At 39.8% G+C, this 20,291-nt stretch overlaps 1 protein-coding gene across 13 annotated transcripts in view; it reads left to right on the forward strand.

Annotated features, from left to right (window-relative positions):
• The window catches only part of RUFY3 (RUN and FYVE domain containing 3), a 94,461-nt gene extending 74,493 nt beyond the window's left edge, over window positions 1-19,968 (forward strand). For 8 of the 13 annotated variants that reach the window (XM_060417171.1, XM_060417172.1, XM_060417174.1 and 5 more), the window contains 10 exons: window positions 1,251-1,343; window positions 2,624-2,707; window positions 4,931-5,098; window positions 5,815-5,912; window positions 10,253-10,372; window positions 12,088-12,187; window positions 13,169-13,233; window positions 15,710-15,737; window positions 16,505-16,576; window positions 18,529-19,968. In XM_060417171.1, the coding sequence (XP_060273154.1) occupies window positions 1,251-1,343; window positions 2,624-2,707; window positions 4,931-5,098; window positions 5,815-5,912; window positions 10,253-10,372; window positions 12,088-12,187; window positions 13,169-13,233; window positions 15,710-15,737; window positions 16,505-16,576; window positions 18,529-18,672 (972 nt within the window). In that variant the 3' untranslated portion in view covers window positions 18,673-19,968. Of the gene's footprint in view, window positions 1-1,250; window positions 1,344-2,623; window positions 2,708-4,930; window positions 5,099-5,814; window positions 5,913-7,749; window positions 10,020-10,252; window positions 10,439-12,087; window positions 12,188-13,168; window positions 13,234-15,709; window positions 15,738-16,504; window positions 16,577-18,528 lie in introns of those variants that run through there. The other 5 variants (XM_060417176.1, XM_027971058.2, XM_012180113.4 and 2 more) reach the window with 2 other exon arrangements.
• The last annotated feature ends 323 nt before the right edge of the window (window positions 19,969-20,291 follow it).

Here is a 20,291-nt window from a genome sequence, read left to right on the forward strand (position 1 = left end):
TGGTAAAGAACCTGCCTGCCAATGCAGGAAACATAAGAGAAACGGTTCATTCTCTTGGTTGGGAAGATCCCCTGGAGGAGGAAATGGCTGCCCACTCCAGTATTCTTACCTTGAAAATCCCACGGACAGGGGAGCCTGGCAGGTTACAGTCCATAAGTTCGCAAAGAGTCAGATGCGACTGAAGCGACTTTGCGCGCAGGACAAGATGAAAAGAACTGAGCAGATGAGGATAAGTAAATATCCACTTTGTGTTGGTAAAGCTGACTTAGAAAGTCCACTTGAGTCTGTCGTCATTGCCAATGTTTCTTTGACCTTGGAAGAAGCCATCTGAGGTGCGCTTGGATCAAGAGAGCCAACCTGCTTGCCCAGAGTCACTTCTTTACACATTTTAGGCCCATGGAGCAGAGAGAGAAATGGGCTGTCAGACCCACCTTTAGAAAGCTCAGCAGAGCCTGGCTGTTGTACTTACACAGTAGAACAGGAGCCAAGCAGAGACGACAAGAAGGGAGACCAGCGTGGCTGAGAGGAGCTGCTCAGCGCCTTTCCCAGCCTCCTTCAGGCCCCTCGCCATTCTCTCAGGAGCTAATCTCCACACATACAGAGAAGGAGTGTGTTTCCACCACATTCTTCCCTCCTTGGGACAGGGTTATAAACATCTCCCCCAGAGACACACTGCCAATAACATTACCTTGTCTTTAGGCACTGAAAAGAAACAGAAAAATCTCTTCGATATTTAAAGGCATCTTTTGGAGTGAGAACTTTGGTCTTTTTGTCTTTTTTTTTTTTTAATTTTTGGCCATGCCACAGGGCATTTGGGCTCTTACTTCCTGGATCAAACCAGCCCGCCTCTGCATTGAAAGGGAAGAGAGCCTTAACACCACTGGACCACCAGGAAAGTCCCTAAAACAGGTCTTAAGGAGGGTGTGTAAGATGGGTCCCAAAGCATGAGGTGACCTTTCAAACATTTTAGACGTAGGTTTCGTAGCTAAATATGAGTGACGTAGGGACACCCTTGAGGTAAATGATCATAACTTAACATTTTGTTACTGGAAAAACAAAAGATTTTACACAAAAAGCAGTAATAGGAGATATTTGTCTTTCAAGATAGCTCTCCTAAGTTTTTGTGGGGTTATAGATAGTTTTCTTTCCTTCTAGAATACCTAAGCGTGAAAATCATGTCCTTGCAGATCATGAATTATCTTATTCTGCGTTTAATAAAAGAAAGATTATTTTCAAAATTTTATCAACAGCTTGCAGTTGCGAACAACAGAATTATCACCTTGCAAGAAGAAATGGAACGAGTTAAAGAGGAAAGCTCCTACATATTGGAATCTAATCGGAAGGTGAGAGCATGTCACTGGGTTAACAGTGGGGGCGGGGGTGGCTGGGTGGCGCCCTCCAGAGGACTGCTTGGAAGCAGCGAGCCTTTGCATATGTTAAGTATGTTAAGTGCACTGTTTTCCCTGAGACTGGGTGCAAAATTGCTTGAATGATGAAGGTTATGGGAGGTTGATGCCTCTCTCCTATCGACACTCCTTGGCTTCACCACCATGTACATCTGTTTTGAGACTTCAAGAAGCAGTCTAATTCAATGTCTGTTTTTATATACACTATTGCATTTTATATACATTTTATACATTTTTATATAATGATATGTACTATTTTTAGAAATAATGGGACCCAGGGATTAACCTGGGTCTACCCGCATTATGGGCTTCCCTGGTGGCTCAGAGGTTAAGCGTTTGCCTGGAATGCGGGAGACCCGGGCTCAATCCCTGGGTCAGGAAGATCCCCTGGAGAAGGAAATGGCAACCCACTCCAGTACTCTAGCCTGGAAAATCCCATGGAGGGAGAATCCCTTGGAGGGAGGAGCCTGGTAGGCTACAGTCCATGGGGTCACAAAGAGTCGGACACAACTGAGCAAGTTCACTTCACCTGCATAATAGGCACATGCTTTACCATCTGAGCCACCAGGGAAAGTTTGACTTTAATGCATGGATTTTGTAAAACAAAACAAAACGACTATGACTGCTCAGAATTTTCTGATGAACTGTTCCTTTCCCTGGTGGCTCAGCTGGTAGAGAATCTGCCTGCAGTGCAGGATACCTGAGTTCGATCCCTGGGATGGGACGATCCCCTGGAGAAGGAAACCACTACCCACTCCAGTATTCTGGCCCGAAGAATTCCATGGACTGTATAGTCCATGGGGTCACATAGAATCAGACACGACTGAGCGACTTTCACTTTCCTTCATCTTTCACTCTTATCTCACTGTCTGGGTGGAGATACCAGACGTGAGATCTTTGGAGGAGGACTGTATAACTGTTTGAAACTTTGGCCCAATTTATAGTTTACAGTGAATGCTATTTTGTTTCATAGAGGCTGATATTTTGAGACTTCTACCAGTTGGTTTGGTAAGCTGCAAGGACTTGAAACAAAATGGCCAAAAATTCCCAGTTCAGCTTGGAATATTTATGGAACCTCTGCAGTTTCTTTGTTGTCTTCGTTCATTGTCATATATGCTTTGGTGTGATCATTTTCCTTACTGAATAGCAGTGCTAGCGTCCGATAACTTGGATTCTTTAAATCCTCAGATGTGTACTATTTTACTTATCTTTTCAAGGGTCCTAAGCCAGACCGGACTTCAGAAGGGCAAGCACTGAGTGAAGCCAGGAAGCACTTAAAGGAAGAGACGCAACTACGACTGGTAAACTTGGCTTTCATGGCCTCATAGTTCAGCACCATGTTAAAATACCCCCACTTAGGGGTTTTATCTCATAGATCAAGGGAATATCAGTAGTAGTCTAACAAATTTTATGGATCCTGTGAATTTTTTTCTCATTCTTTTAACCCATATTCCCTACAGTGTTTCCTCAGTCCTTGTTCTGCGTATTCTCAACAACCAATGGAATTTTGCCAATCTTCATTTTTAATTTATTTTTGCTTTATAGTTTGTGTTGCAAAAACGCTAGGTATATAGAACCTACTTTTTGAACTATATGATCTCTCTTACTACCTCATTCCTCACCCCTGCAAAGATATGTCTCCTCGGATAGGTCAGCTCCTCTTCTCCTTACTAAGAGTCATCAGCGTAGACTTGTCCTCTTTTACTCTTAGTTGTTATTTCTGAATTTATTCTTGTTTTTATACATAAATAGAAAAATATGACATCAGTATTAGTCTTAAGATATTCATAGAAATTAATATATATATATACATATATAAGAATGTGTAATAAGGACTGAAATACTTCTGCAATAGATTTTATCCAAATATTAGTATAATAATAAACCTGTGTCTTCCCTGGTGGCTCAGTGGTAAAGAATCCACCTGCCAATGCAGGAGACATGAATTGTTTTTGGGAAGATCGCATGGAGAAGGAAATGGCAACCCACTCCAGTATTCTTGCTAATGTTACTTTAGCAATGTTATTTTAACATCCTTGAAATAATTATCATTTTCCTTCTATATGTTTGTAGATTCAGTCTCAAAATACTTTCCATAAGGAAGGTCCTAGAAATAATGTATGTCAGTGTTTTAAGTCACTGTTTGAGTTGCGTTCTGTCAAGGTCACCATGTACAGTGGAGTACCTCAGTTAAGGAGCAAATGAAAAAATGGTACAAAAAATTTTCCACTTTCTCATACCACATTATGATAAATGTTTGTTTACAGAGGAAGAAACCAAGCAAGTAGGCACGGTTCCAGATGTGCCCTGGGCACAGCATGGATGCAGAAGAACCTCAGGTCTTTGTATCTGTGATCATCCAAATAACACGGCAGTAATAATGGTTGAAACAAAAGCAGGCCTCATGTTAAGTGAATATAAAAGTTCAGTTAGCCACTATATTTATTTATTTTAATAATAATAACCAAGGTTTATTTGACTTTGTTTTATGCTGAGAGCTTCATATAAACATACATGCATCTTTTTCATGTAATATTTTTAAAATTTCAAGACGATAGAAGTAAATGAGCACAAATTTATTGCATCACTTTCCCTTTCAGGACACTGAAATGGATCCCACTTAGTGTCAAGTCCAAATTGCTGTTTTACTTTTTCGGGACCTGTATATCACCTGCATTTCATTCTGATAGTCATTGGACATTGAATTCATTTCTCTTAGTTTCATGGAGTCTTCTCCTTTTATTCATCCAGCCATACTGACCTCCTTTCTCAGTTAGAGCATATATACAAAAAGCAGGGTATCAGTGATTAAATACAGAGCTCTGTGTTCAGCCTATTTTTATGTTTGAGTTAGCTGCTATATTTGAAATAGATAACCAACAAGGACCTACTATAAAACACAGGAAATGCAGCTTAATCTGTAAAAATGGAAAAAGAATTTGAAAAAGAATAGAGCCATGTACATGTATAACTGAGTCACGTTGCTGTACACCTGAAACTCACACATTGTTAATCAACTATGCTCCAATAAAATAAAATAGAAAAAAACTCAGCCATATTGACAGTTCCCAGTAACTGAGATGTTACCTTGAGGACCCAAAGTATCTTTTCGGTTCCTTGGGATATTGAAGATGTCAACAACCTCCAAATTAAAGAGAATTCCAGATGCTTAATTTTGTGCTGGCTACTGTAATACTTCATATTTTTATAACAGGACATGACACAGTTGTTTGTTTGATATCTAATGATGTACCTCAAGTATGTGTGTATTTTAGGCATATTAGATAGCTTTACCTTTGGCCCACCGTGTTTTTCAGATTTGTAAATTATTCAGTAAATATTACTATAATTATCCTGGTTATTCTTATTTTTAGTATTAATGTCTCTGTATTGAATGATGGTTTACATCTGTTTTGCCAGACTTCAGACCTGAGAATTTAGGCCTGCCTTTTCCTGCAGAAATTTGTAGTTTGTACATAGTTGAGGATAGAGAGAATAAGTAATTTGTTTCCTTCTGGGGGCAGGATGTTGAAAAAGAACTGGAAATCCAGATCAGCATGAGACAGGAGATGGAACTGGCTATGAAGATGCTGGAGAAGGACGTCTGTGAGAAGCAGGACGCCCTGGTGTCTCTGCGGCAGCAGCTGGACGATCTCAGGGCTCTTAAGCATGAACTTGCCTTCAAGCTGCAGGTACGAGAAGTGCAAGGAATGAGCTCATACAAGGAATGGGCTCAGTGGCTCCCTAAATCCCAGAGCTTCCCTCTGTCCCTCTTCTTCTCTAGAATCGCACTTTAAATACAAGAGGAAAGAGTGGTGTCACTTTGAGGCTGAAAAGTGAAAGTGTTAGTCACTCAGTCATGTCTGACTGTTTGTGACCCCATGGACTGTAGCCCACCAGGCTCCTCTGTCCATGGGATTCTCCAAGCAAGAATACTGAAGTGGGTAGCCATTTCCTTCTCCAGGGGATCTTCCCAACCCAGGGACTGAACCTGGGTCTCCTGCATTAATTACCGTCTAAGCCACCAGGGAAGTCCTAGCTGCCAACAAGCCACTTTAGGAATCAGACCATCACAGGATCCTGTGTGCTTATTCTGGAAAGCCACAGCCGCTTTTCACATTGCCACACCTCCTCTCAAGTCTGACCTACCAACTGAGTTCTATAGATAAATTGATGTACTTTCTGATGTTGATTTTTGAGACAAAACTGCAGATAACAACACTAAAATTAAATGTTGCTTCCTGCTTTTCTCTGTTTGGGAATTAACTGATAGACAGATATTAATATAAAGCATTTCAATTTCTTTACTTCCCATTTATCATTCGGTTCAAAAGGCACGTGTGACTTGTTTCAGGATTTTACGTTCTATATCAATGTAAACATCACTCATAATTCTTTTCTGTAACAGAGTTCGGACTTGGGAGTAAAACAGAAAAGTGAACTGAACAGTCGCTTAGAAGAGAAGACTAATCAGATGGCTGCTACCATCAAACAACTGGAACAAAGGTAAAATTGCTGTTTCTCTAGTAAAACACTTAGCACATTTAGTCCTGGAAGTGAAGAGAACGTGCTGTGGATTTGACAAACAGAGAGTATGTGGAAATCACCAAGCTTAACACCAGGCATCTTAGTAGAAAGAAAGCCAATTAAATGTTGTTTTTTAAGATGTGACTAAAAACCATTTCAGTGTCATGTGTTAGAGGAGGGATACGTACAAGGATGAAAGGACCTTTAAATCTGTGTGTGATTCTGTTTCTGTTTATTACTGAGGTCTTTGAAGACTTTAGTGCTAGGTGATGGAGGGGTACTATGAACCTCTTTCCCTCCTTTTTCATCTCCCTATTCTCTCTGCTTTCTTCTCAACAGTTCTGTAGCTTCCGCTGTCACCTCCTGCCCACAATGCTTAGATCTGTTGGTCTCTAGTTCTGTCTTCCTTCTGTATTTTCATCCCCTGATCAGCTATTTCCCGCTAGTACCTACAACTCAGTCTGCCCAAAGTACGTCTTCTTCCTATGCTATTCTTTTGTCTTTCTGTCTGAAGTCACCACATTCTTGCTAGTGACTCAGCTGCCAGGAGAAATGGCTAAGGCTTCAAGATTGAATGAGCCACAGTACCCATGGTCATGAAAACTTTGCTACCTGTAACACCCACTGATCACCCTTCTTGCACTTGAGCAAAACTACACTACTAACTGGCCCCTGGACACACTTTCCATTTTCCCCATCCATGTCTTTCCTAATTGTTGTTGTTGTTCAGTCGTTAAGTGGTATCCAGCTCTTTGAAACCCCGTGGACTGCAGCATGTCAGGCTTCCCTGTCTTTCACTATCTCCCGGAGTTTGCCCAAACTCATGTCCTTTGAGTCAATGATGCCATCCAACCATCTCATCCTCTGTTGTCCCCTTCTCCTCCTGCCCTCAATCTTTCCCAGAATCAGGGTCTTTTCATTGGAAGAGCCAATGTTGGCTTTTCACATCAGGTGGCCAAAGTATTGGAACTTCAGCTTCAGCATCAGTCCTTTCAATGAATATTCAGGGTTGATTTCCTTTAGAATTGACTGTGCTTTCTAATAGTTTCATCAAATAGAAATGTCCTTCCTCTTTTCACTCCCGTGTCCTTCAGATACATTTTTTATGTTCAGGCTAAAATGCCACTTATCCAAAGCTTCCTCTGATACTTCTTCCCAGCTAAAAATAAACTGTTGGAATTCCTGTAGCCTTATATCTATACCTAGCCATACTGCTCATAGCACTTCTCACTTCCTGTCTTACCTTATAAACCTTTATATATGTATCTTATCTTCTGATGAGAATGTGAGTTCCTTGAAGCTAGTTAACTATACCTTTTAGGTTCCCTTGTTGGATCTATCACAGTGCCAAGTGTCCAAAGCATTCATTGAGTAGACATGTGAATGAATAGGAATAGATGACTCCTTTTATTCAAGTGGTTCTTGACCAGGGTGGGTCCTGAACAGCACTGCATGTTATTGTTGACTCAGAAGTTAATTGTAAATTAATAAATAAGCTTGAAACCTCTGGCTTGGCTGATTGTAAATGAAAAAGTTATCAGTCTCTCTCAAAAGTTGACTAGGTACTTGCTCATGAAATTTGTATGTTTATGATTTAACAAATCATTATCAGTGTTCGTAAATTGTGTTTTTGAAACGTGTCAGATTATTTTTCAGTGGATTTTTGGTTTGGTATTTAAAGCAGACAAAACTGAAATAATGACTTATCTCTTCAGATATTAAGCTGACTTATTCTCTTGCTATTTTTGTCTTTCCTATTTATTCATTTTCTCATTCCCCTTTCACTCCATTTTTATTTCTATTTGTATTAACATAGTGAAAAGGATTTGGTGAAACAGGCAAAGACCTTAAATAGTGCAGCAAATAAACTGATCCCAAAACATCATTAGGCATTTTACAGCTGGTCACCTCACAAGTTGGATATCACGACTTAATTGTAAAAGGAAGAAATCTAAAAGCTATTGCATTTACACTCTGATTCTACATAAAATGTCACCAAAAATTGACTTTGAATTTGCTGGACTTTAAAAAAAAACAGTTTGATATATAGGCTGTGTTTTTTCCTTCTTCTTTATTTTCTCCCCAGAGGTAGCAAATTTAGTATAAGTTCTTAATTAAATACCAAATAAACTTTGAGAAATTACTTCTGAGTTGACCAATATATAAACACCCCATTAAAAAAAAATCCTAGGGAATGGAAGCTCTGTACATACATGATTGATGCCTTTACAACCCAGTCCCCAGTAATACCAGTTTCTAGGTACAATGTCTGTGTCAGTGAGCCTGTTCTGCCGTTGCGATGTAATGAAGTAGAGGTGACGACCACACGGTTTTGGACTCTCCTAAAGTAGTTCTGTATCTCTTAGGCCATGACCCCTTTTCACTTTGGTTATCTAGGTTTAATCCCCAAGCCAAGGATAAGTACTTAATATTTCACTACAGTCCTCTTCTCCATAACCGAGATTGCTTGCAACTTTTTTGCCTTAGTGACTTCAGGGGGTAAAAAAACAGCATCCTTCCAGTTCTTTAAAGTCATAGAGATAAATTTAGTGATTAGGTAACTTATGATAACATAATAATATGGAAGCTTGGGAAAACCCTCCTAATATTTGTCATCTTCTACCTCTGCCATTTTCCTGCAATTCCACTTCCTATTTAGGTAGCTCAGAGAAAACAATTTTAATACAGACACTCCTCTCCTATATAAAAAAATATGCTACACACTTTTCAAATCTATTCTGCTTTTCCTTTTGAAGTAAAGATGACAAGGCATGGACCCGAGTAATGGTTCCCTGCCTCTTGTTTCTTGCTGACAACCTCTACTTAAGAGTTTCTATTACTTTTTGTTCAGAAGGGAATTTGCTTAAGGTTTCAGAAAAATAACAATCTATTAGAAAACCATTTCAGAGTAGGAAACAGACAAATCTAAATAAACTTGTATTTGTTATTATTTAGTCTAAAAATAAAGATTCCCAGTAGGTATTCATAAACAGTAATTAGCAGGGCTTCTTTTTCTAAGTGACCACAGATCTAATCCTTCCTAGACTTTACATTGTAATAATCCTATAAATACTTTGATTTTTATAATGACTTGATTTGGGGGAACAGGCATTACATAAGCCTTTATTCCTTCAAAAAAGGCTTGGCAAAATTTTTGTTTTCCTCTTTTTTTCTCATTCTGATGGGATTTGCAGCATTTCAGCTGCTTAAGTGGGGACAAAGATAACCCCTTTGTTTCCAGCTGTTGAAATTCTTTATCACCTTAGAAAAACCAGAATTAAGAGGGTAAGATAGATTTTTATAGGTGTGTTTTTATAGGTCCTTGCAGACTTGAGCCAAAGTCAAGTCAAAGAGCCTATGGCCAACCTCATGGAAGCTCCTGTGCTTTTGAACTTAGTTTATTTCTTATAATTTTGCATCTACTCTTATCTTCATCAACCTTTTATGGTGATGAGTTGCCTTTTCTATGAGTATTTGGAAGGAGTGCTCAAACACCAACATAAAACATTTTAAAGACTACACATAGCATGCTTCCAAATTCTATTAGAGACAGCCCCAGATACTTCACCTAAACATACTTTTTATAGGTGCAAAGTTATAGGATATATGGGAGAAAACATTGATCAGAATCTTCCAGAGAATATGGTCAGGAATCTTAGGCAGGCCCAGTGCTGAAATCCATGTCCACTTAGTCACACGCTATGTGGTAGATATGGAAAAGGAAAGAGATGGCCAGACTCTGACAAAGGCTTTTATTATGTAAAAACCCGAAGCCTGGGTAAAGGTTGATGTATAGTGTCCAGTGATTTAATATACTTTGTGGTTAAGGAAAGGGACAAGGAAGATGTTCTAATTCCATATCGTAAGAAGGTAGTTGCCCATTTGCAAGTTCCAGTTATGAGTGTAAAACAGAAATATAAGTACCAAACTTATTAGGAAATAAAAACAAAAAAAAGTGGATTTAACTTTAATTACTGTGTACTTGAAGTTGGCTTTGGTATGGATTTTCTAAAAAGTGATGTTTTATTGTTTATCATCTAATGGCTGTAAACTGTAGTACTAGAATAAAAAAAAAATGGAAAATCAGCTTTTCCTCTGCCTGGTTCACCTTCATCTTGCTTTTTTTCCTTAAAGAATTTGTTCTTCCTCCATCTTTATTCCCCCCGTAATTTCTTCCCATGTCCTGCAGAGTTTATTTTCCTCTCTCTGTATCTCCATGCCTTCTTCCTTGGGTTGTTTTATTTTGTGTTGTGAACTTGGTCTTCCTCCCCGCCATGGCTTTTGTTTTTTTATCACACGTTCATATGGCTCACATCCAGATTGCGCCAGGCTGAGCGAGGCCGCCAGTCTGCTGAACTGGACAACCGGCTCTTCAAGCAGGACTTCGGAGACAAGATCAACAGTCTGCAGCTGGAAGTGGAGGCGCTCACCAGGCAGCGGTGAAGAAAGCGCAGCTTTGCTGGCCAGGGCGGTCGTGGGAAGTACTGATGCTAGACAGCCAGGGGGTAGGGGGGCGTCTCCTGCTCCAGCCATTTCCATTCTGTCTCTGCTATGTCCTTTCTCCAGAACTAGAATTCAGAAAGCTTTATGTACACCAGCATTCCCCACATCTTGTCAGCATCTTTTGCTACCAAAGAAATAGGAAATTAGAGCCCAAGATCCCAAATAAATAGGATGGCGTAAGAGACCGTAATGGCCAACACAACACTAATAATAACAGGATTTCCTGAATTCTTACTGTGTGCTGGGTACTTTACTAAGCACTTTATATGCATTTTCTCCTAACATCTTCCCTTCAACCCTGTTTGTGATCTCATCTCCCGTACTTTCAGATGAAATGGAACCTTAGAGGGGTTAAATTGTCCAAATTCACATAGCTAATGTGTAGCCACATTCGAAAAGTATTTCTCTGACTCCAAGCCCTTAACCATTCTTCCATGCACGTGCATGCTAAGTCAGCATATCGTGTGTGGGTGCTAAGTTACTTCAGTCGTGTCCGACTCTTTGTGACCCTATGGACATAGCATGTCAGGCTCCTTTGTCCATGGGATTCTCCAGGCAAGAATACTGGAGTGATTTGCCACACCCTCCTCCAGGGAATCTTCCCAACCCAGGGATCAAACCTACATCTCTTTACATCTCCTGCATTAGCCTGTGGGTTCTTTCCCACTAGCACCACCTGGGAAGCCAATTCTTCCATACCATCTCTCAAATGAGACTCAACTCTGTGCCAAAGGCACCGATTTCAAACAAATATAAGTCTGTTGTTGGATATAAAAGTACACAGCTACTGAGGACACTAGTGGCTGAGGGTGTAACTGGGGATTGACTGCATAACTGTAAAGAGATAGCTAATTAAAATGTAATGGGACTTATGGCATCAGTGCTTTCATACTGTATCTTGAAATTTTAGAAATACTATCTTTCAGTTATAGTGAATCCTACCAGCATTCAGTTGACCACAACTGTTCATTAAGAGTTAGTATTAGTTGTCAATACTCACAGTAGTGCCCGCAGGCACTGGGAGATCCTAAAGTAATTCTTAATCATCTCAGGACGCTTAAATACATCGAATGTATTCTAGTACTACTGGTTTTATTGTATTGTGTTTTACTTTAAAACTTGGTTGTCCATATATACCCGGTATACAGGTGGTGCTAGTGGTAAGAACCCACCTGCCAATGCAGGAGACATAAAGAGACGCCGGTTCAATCCCCTTGATTGGGAAGATCCCCTGGAGGAGGGCACGGCAACCCACTCCAGTATTCTTGCCTGGAGAATCCCATGGACAGATGAGCCTGGTGGGCTACGGTCCACAGGGTCGCAGAGTTGGACACGACTAAAGCAAGTTTGCACGCGTGCATTTTAAAACCTGGTTGTCCATATATACATGGTTGTTTTTATTGTTGTTGTTCAGTTGCTAAGTGCTAAGTCGTGTCTGACTCTTTGCCACCCCATGGACTGCAGCATGCCAGGCCTCCCTGTACCTCACTGTTCCCGGGATTTGCCCAAGTTCATGTCCACTGAATCAGTGATGCTGTTAATCAAGTATTAAAATTTAATTACTGAATTCTAAGAAAAGGGTTTGGCATTCTTTAGGAAACAGTACAGAAATCCAGATTTTCATCATTTTTTTTTCTCCTACCCATCCCAGGAATCATCTTGAGTTAGAGCTAAAACAGGAAAGAGAAAGAAGGTTACAAAACAGCAGGAGCATCCCAGGAAAGGGATCCCAGAAGCCAGAACCAAAAATGGTAATGCTTTTTATTCCCTTGTCCCTTTACTTAATTTTTAGAGGTTACCCTGATGGACCAGGCTGTTTTCTCTTATGGAACACGTTTCATTACTATGGCCTTGAGTACCTAGGTGGTAGGCAGGTGCTGGGGTAAACACACAGAGGCTTGATTCTAAGTCTGCCTCTAGGACACTCTAACTTGAATTCATTTGGAAAAGGAGATTGATAACCATAATTTCCAGTGACCATCTTTTCATTGTTGTTCAGTCACTAAGGCTTCCCTGACCTTTACTTCTCTGTCCTACAGTGACCATCTTAATCCTTTCCATTTGTTAAGATTATTTTAGTATGTGATATTTTTAATAATATGGTAGCCATCCCTCCCTAATCCTGAATTCCCCTTTAACAGAATTGTCTTAAATGTTGATTTGCTTCTGTACACCTTTTTCCAAGTCATGAAGATATCAAGTTTAGCATACTCAAGGTGCTTCTCTTGGGAAAATTAAAAAAAGAGGGAATTAGGCTTGGGAAATGGGAAATAACAGAGTGGTTTAAAGAGCAGGAGTAGAAGCTTCTAGAGAATAGTGTTAGGAAAGAGACCTCTAGCACCTATAGTGGTGAGAGAGCCAAAATTGGATCATCCCTGGGACCCAGAAAACAGGGTTTTCTCCTAAGTAGTAACTGATACCTTGAGCCCATTTTGTAAGTAAATAGGATATATTCTGAAATTTATTTCAATCTCAAGAATTAAAGAAAGTATCTACTCTGAAAATCATTTGTTGCAAGTCCTATCCAAATAATTTGTTAAGAAACTACGTGGAACAAAGCATAAAGACAAGTATCTTGAAAGTTAAATTCCTCTCCTAACCTTAAAAAAAAAGAAAAAAAAAGGCTGCTTAGCTTCGTACCAAGCTAGGACAACACAGAAGAAAATATCTGCATGGTTAAACTTGTTTAGCAGTCTGAACAATTAATAAACTGGGCTGTTTTCTTTTGGCAGGATGGGAAGCACAAAATCCAAGAAGAAAATGTTAAACTAAACAAGCCCCTGGAAGAAAGCCACAGGTGTTTATTAATAAAGTACTAAGCTCTTTTGGGGTGGTGGGACAGGGAACTTTTCTTATACATTGGCAGTGACTCAGATCAGATACTGACTTGTAATATTAATATTCCAGAAAGGCATTTTAAAGGGAGAGTGAATAAGGAATAAACCAGATAACACATATTGAACCAAACCCATTTAGTCAGTTTCAGAAGAAAGAAAGGTGATCAGGCTGTCTTCTGATTCTTTCCCGGTTAATCCCCTAACTATCACTTAAAAGATTAGCTCTAATCTGATCTCTACTGGATCAGTAGGACAAGTGAATGAAAGACAAGTCATAGCATTTCCTGGGTTCTTAATGGACTTGAGCATGACCTGCTACCCCCTTGTGCTAAGTGAATGGCAGCTATGTTTCAAATAAATTCCCTAATTTCCCTTATGTTTTTTTCTTAAAGAGAAAAACAGTTTAATTTTATTTTTCTTAACTCTTCATCTCATTTGCTCACTGAAGAACATGGGATCACTTCCAGGAAGTTGACTTTTAACAAATTACTTTAACAACAAAACATTACACAGTGCCACTATATTAAAAAATGACGGAGGTCCAACTATATGACCTTCTGGAAAAGGCAAAACCATGAGATAGTGATTGCTAGGGATTAAGGGATATGGATAGATGAATTGGTAGAGCACAAAGGATTTTATAGGGCAGTTAAAATACTCTATGACACTGTAATGATGGATACATGTCATTATACATTTGTCCAAACCCACAGAATGTACACCACCAAGGGAGAACCCTAAGGTAAACTATGACTCACAGTGTGTCAGTTTAGGTTCAGTAACTGTTAGCATCGGGTACCATTCTGGCGTGGAATGTTTATATTGGGGAAAGGTGGGAGGTCCAACAGAATATATAAGAAATCTGTGTCCTTTCCGCTCAGCTCTGCTGTGAACCTATCACTGCACCAAAAATTAAAGTCAATTATAATGACAACAATAACAAAAGATTCTTATCAAGGAAAGATACCACAGAGGAGTTTTGAGAGACCTATACAGTATACATTTTTGGCAGCTGAATCTGTCCAATCTTTGATGCCCTAAGAATGAGATAATATGTTATCTGGAGCAAAACTAGCTGCTGGAGAAGATAAATCACACAATCCAACAGCAGGATGATTTTGCAGGTGCTTAGCCTAAACAGTCCTTCCTTGCCTCCAAGGCCAGAGTGATTCCAATACCTTTAAGCTTTACTCCCAAGAGAACATGGTCTGATCCAGGACCAGCCTTAAACTCCAGTCCATCTAACATTACAGATCAGCATGGGCTGTGGGAAGGAATTAGACCATAAAATTAACCAAGGCTTAAAAGGGCCTTTCAGAGTCAGCTCATGCCAGACAAAAATCAAGTCCTTTACTTTCAGGAGTGTCTTACATGCCAGGTTCTGATTTTAGGCCCTAGAAATAAGAGACAATACAATGACTATCCCTTGGTATCCAGGGTTCCAGGAGCCCCTTCAGATATCAAAATCCATGGATGCTCAAGTCTCTTACAAAAAATGGCCTGGTGCAATGAACATAATGGGCTGTATCTGTGGGTTGTGCCTCTGGGATTTAACTAACCACAGATGTGGAACCTGAAAACCGGGAGGCATGAGTGTACTACCTTATATATGTATTGTACTCTGCAGCTTAAAATATGTGTCACGCTCATTGTCTCCGTACAAATTTACTTCTCCTTAAAAAAGCTCAATCATCCACTCCTTTACAGGTGAGAAAAATGAGGCACACAGAGACCCAAGTTGCCTCTCTCTATCATGTCTTCCTTTGTCTCTGCACTAAATAATAGCTGCTTCCAGGGCCTCACCTGGCGAAAACTGCCATCCTAAAACATACCCAAGTTTCCTCGGATTGTGGTCCAAGGAACTGCTGCCAGCCTGGTTATATTGATGTCACACTGCCATTCGACTGAAGAGAATTGGAATCATTACAGATCTCTGTCCATTTTCCCCAGAATTGAATGTGGGCTCTGCTTCTCTTGTATAAGTTCTCTTCCAAGTTGGGAAAATTGGGGTTAGTTCAGCTGGTATCATGAAGAAATAGTTCAATCTAAATGGATAACTTGGGAGAAGGGACTAATACATGACATATGAGAATCAGCAGGTTTCCATAATACTAGACAGGAAAAAAAGCTATTAAAATGCATGGCCTCAGCCACTGGGGCTTTGTAGGTTGGGAAACATGAAGACTATTTTCTTGATAGTAGGAAGGAAACAAAATATAACTCTAGTCTATTTTTAAACAGGAACCTAGACTAATATAGGATCTTATCCTAGTAATAGATTTAACAACCAAAATTTCCTCTCCTCGGAGGTCAACATTAATAATTACTTTGGTCCCAACAACATAAAAGAACCATGGTATTGCTTTCTCCGTACTTTTAAAATGATAAAGGAAATATAAGCCAGTGTTAGTTACTGTTTTTACTTTCCTGTTATAGGCTGCAGTCTCACCCTGTGGATCAACAGGTAACTGAGTCTCCTGTCCTAAAACGTCTTGTAAAACATTAGGTAGGTAGTTGGCTGGGCCCTGCCTAGTTGTAAACAGGGCAGCAAGGGAGGTAGGTGAATGCATACAAGTCTCTGTGCCGCATCCTTTTAATATCCTAAACATGCATTTCCCCGACACTCTCACAGCAAGTAGGACACTGTTGAGCAATTTACTAAGTAAAACAGCAGTGCTCACTCCCTATTTTAGATTCTCTTTGACTTACTGTGAGACCTCAGCTCACCAGACCTCCCTTGCCCTTAGCTTTCCCTTAAATAAAAGGAAGAGAAAAAATACCTCTTGATCACTTGGAAATATGCAAACATCATTAGTTAAGAAATACATTACAATATATAGTGGTAACCACGAGAAACATGATAAATGCTACTATGTCTGAGTTACCACGGTCTTTTATTTACTAGGTATACTGAAGCCTACTCCCTTCCATTCCTCGTGACAGAATAATACAAAAGGGATGGAGCTTTTTACATTTATATACATGAATTTCTTTATATCAGTAAAATTGCATGTTACTTTATTATAAAAATTAAGAGGGTCAACAAGGATAATGATATTATCAGAGTTGTATTGAGGTGGTAAGACTATATATATATATATGTAACTTGTTTTTCTAGTTTCCAGTAGTCTGCAGTGTGGATATATTAATTATGTAACTAAAAGTGCATATTCTGAAAATACTGATATTTCTGGGGCTAAGGGAGACTAACTGGCTCACTGTGTGGTTTAGGATCAGACGTTGCCCTCCGAAAAGCCACAGAAGTATTGTCAGCTATGCCAGGAAGACTGCGGCCTAACAAAGGTAACGGTGAAAAACAGGTTCTTCATAGGGATGCCCACTGCATGACTAGCTGCTTCTGCTGACAGGGACTTCGCCATGTCGAGTGCAGAGTCGGGGGGAAGTGAAAGGAACGGCAGTGGGTGTGCACCTGTTATTTTCAGTCCTATTAAGTCAGGTCAGTAAATCCCCATTAGAATATTAAATACAAAATTTACTACAGAATTTAAAATAAACAAATGTATAAATTTGTTCATTACAAAAGGATAATGAACAAAGTGTACATGAAGTCCTGGTCTCGTTAAGCTTATGTCCTTTGTGCCATCATTTTATGAAGAGCCTTGGGCTCAGAGGTGTCACGTGCATTTCCCAGTTACTGAAAGCTCAGATGCAGCCTGACTTCGGCTTCAGAGTCTACACTCCTTCCAGTACTCCATCCTGTTTACAACAGAGAAGACAGGTTAGGGAAGGGAATTTTTTTAACTAGTTGGGGAAACACCCTCTGAAAGGAAAACAAGCTCTCTTTCCACCAAACCACTTGTTTTCCCGTTGGATCCTCAGGGTCTCTGTCTGAGCACCTTCCCAGCTTGTCATTCTAGAGTCAGCAGCGTGAAGGAAGCGCGCAAGGAAGACTTAAGCGTCTTTGATGGCCACATCTGTGCCTTGCTCACAGTAGGATCCCCCAGTATCTAATATGTGCCCAGTTCATAGCAGATGCTCAAGAAATGTTACAGAAAAATGAGTGTCAGGAACAAGTGCAGAGAGGAGATGGAAACGTGCCCAAATTCTACGTTACAACCTACATGCCAGCGTCTGTGATCATGCTAAAATTTTAACAAGCAAAATTGTAGTATGACCTAGTCTTAAATTAGCAGGAACAAGATAAAGATGGACTGCCTTTATAGAACTGGAAGCTGTAGTTAAGAGAAATGTGTTCCGAAACAGAAGAGGCTGCTAATCTAATTCTGGCTTTTCCTGTCTAAGACCTGCAAAGTAATTGCAATATGTCAGAGGAAACATTCCTCCCAGGCTTTCAAACAAGATTGATTCCCCCCTACCTCCACTGCACCCTCAGAAAGATGAATTGTTTAGGGGGAAAGGAGCATTATTTATGGGGAAAATTATTCTTCACAGCCTTTATATAGGGAACCTTGGAGCTGTGTGTGCACTGTCCTGTCACTCTTTGTGACACAGCCATAATGACCCACATGCTGTCCCACAGTTTGGCTACTAAAGACTCCAAATGCTTAGTCGCTCAGTCGCCTCCGACCCTTTGGACTGTAGCCCACCAGGCTCCTCTGTCCAGGGAATTTTACTTAAGTGGGTTCCCATTTTCCTCCACTAGAGGATATTCCCAACCCAGGGATTGAACCTGCATCCCTTGTGTCTCTTGCGCTGCAAGCAGATTCTTTACCTGCTGAGCCATCAGGGAAGCCTTTGCTTAATAGATTAATTTCCCAATTAGAAAGGAGGCAGGCAGCTGTGCTCTGCTGCACTAATATCCCAAAAGATGTGCTTGCAGAGCATCACAGGAAAACATTAAACACATCATGTATTAGAAATTATGCTTTTAGTTCATGCTCAGCAAAGTTTCTAAGTATTTTGCTGGTTACCAAACCCACGGCTAGGTCATCGCCTGCCTTATTTGGAGTATGCTTAGGTAACAGCAAACTAATTTTAGAACTAGCCCACCTAAAAGTGAATATAAATGGAAGTATATATATTCTAAAGATAAACAATTTGTGTATTATCTGTTCATGTGAACTCTGTGGAAATGCTTCTCTTCATTTAGATCTAAGAACTAGACTGTACACTTTGTAGACAGGTCATTTGGTCCGATACTGTGTGGCATACAGCACATATTCAGCCAGTATTTTATTGAACGTTGAACATACGTCATATTTGGCCTCCTGCATCCCATGCATACCTATGCCCTGCTCTTCTGTCACCCACCTGACCTCACTTTCTCTTTGTAGAATGTATGTAGGAACTGCAGAGGAACCTTCTGTAACATCTGCTCAACAAATGAACTGCCTCTTCCTTCAAGTATCAAGCCTGAGCGAGTTTGCAATCCCTGCCACGAGCATCTGATGAAACAATATTCCACCAGTCCATCATAAGATGGAGGCTAAGATCTGGACCAGAATGTATCCACCCACGTTAGATGTCGGAATCCCCTAGAGCAGACTTTAGAACCAACTTGAGTTGATAGGAATGCTTTAAATAAACCAGGTCCAGGAAGAAAAGGCAGTGGTTAGCAGTGCTGGAAATTTGCGTGTTTTCTCTAACGACTGTATGAATAAAAGTTACTCATTTGAGCCTCTCTCTGCTAAATCTAAACAACCTCACTTTGAAGCGTTGATCTTATAGCTTGTCTTTGGAAGGGCTATTCATTTTTATGAATAGTGATATTAATACTGAGCTGCATGTTAAAGGAGAGAGGGTCTTTAGTGAAGAAGAATAAAAAAGAAAATGATCATCCCTTTATTATATATGGAGATTCAAGAGGGAAAGATCATTGTTAACCGAGATTGAAATGATGGAGGTTACATGTTCTCTCAGGTGCTGCTAGACATAAACATTTATTTCCTCTTTACCCCTACTACCTACCTCTTCTTTAAAAGATCTCTACCAAACTGTGAACCCAAACTCAGGGAAAAGAAATTAAAGAGTAATATAAATTTTGAATGTACTTAAAACAATATTATAATGTATTCTAGTTTTAGGACCAGAATTTTCTAGTTCTGGCCTACATGTTTTCACTATCAAAATAAGGAGGAAGAATGTTTGCCGTTTTTCCATTTAGTGACTTCAAAAGTAAATACCTGCCCTTTTCAGAATCTGCTACGCAGCAAGCCAGCTCTTCCCCAGTCTCCCTCCTCTCTGGGTCATGGAAATTATAAGGGGTTTTAAAGATAGGGTTTGACTTTCGCAAACAGGAAGTACTAAAGCAAAGTCATGTCAGGTGTAGAGTGAAGAAATTTAATTTGTCCATGGCTGAGAATAATTAGCTGAGAATATTTGTTAAATTCTTTTGTGAATAAGGGATTCCTTATTCCATGCCAAGATTCAGAACTGGTAGACAGGTTTTTTGGAAAGTATGATACTCAAAACAGTTCTTAGCAACAAACCCTTTGGGGAAAAAAAAGAGACGTGCATTCAGCAGGGGAAGGCAGGAAATGGTCTATGCTCTTTGGATTATGTTGCATGTACATAGATTGTTTGATTCCAATTAAGACCTAAGAAGATAAGATTCTGTTAACTGGTTTAGAGTTATGGGGTGGAAACATCCTGGAACTATGATATTTGATAAATCCTGTTTCCTGAAAAGAGTGACAGCCCAGGAAAGTCTGACCTGTTACTTGGTGGATATAATTTTTAAGAGTCCTAGGGAAAAATAAAATTAGTAATTCCAAGGTTGTTTTTTGTCATTTTTTCTCTTTAAATAATATCTATTGCTTGTGATTCTCCATCTTCCTTATTTTTGACTACATATATGTGTTAGCACTGTTCTAGGTTCTACAGAAAATGGGGGGGGCTGGTTATCCTAAATTAGCAAAAGTTATTTTATAATTAGTTTTGAACTAAATTGAAGAGGCCACTCTGTACATGGAATGTAAGGAGGAGTAACTAGCCACTTGAGATTTATTTTGGAAATGCATATAAGCTGTCTAGTGTTTCAGTTATTTTTTTTAAAACCAAAGCTCCCAAGATTTGTTATTAGTGCGTATGCCCACAA

This window comes from Ovis aries, chromosome 6 (assembly GCF_016772045.2).
Source record: "Ovis aries strain OAR_USU_Benz2616 breed Rambouillet chromosome 6, ARS-UI_Ramb_v3.0, whole genome shotgun sequence".
In the NCBI taxonomy this organism is placed as follows: Eukaryota; Metazoa; Chordata; class Mammalia; order Artiodactyla; family Bovidae; genus Ovis; species Ovis aries.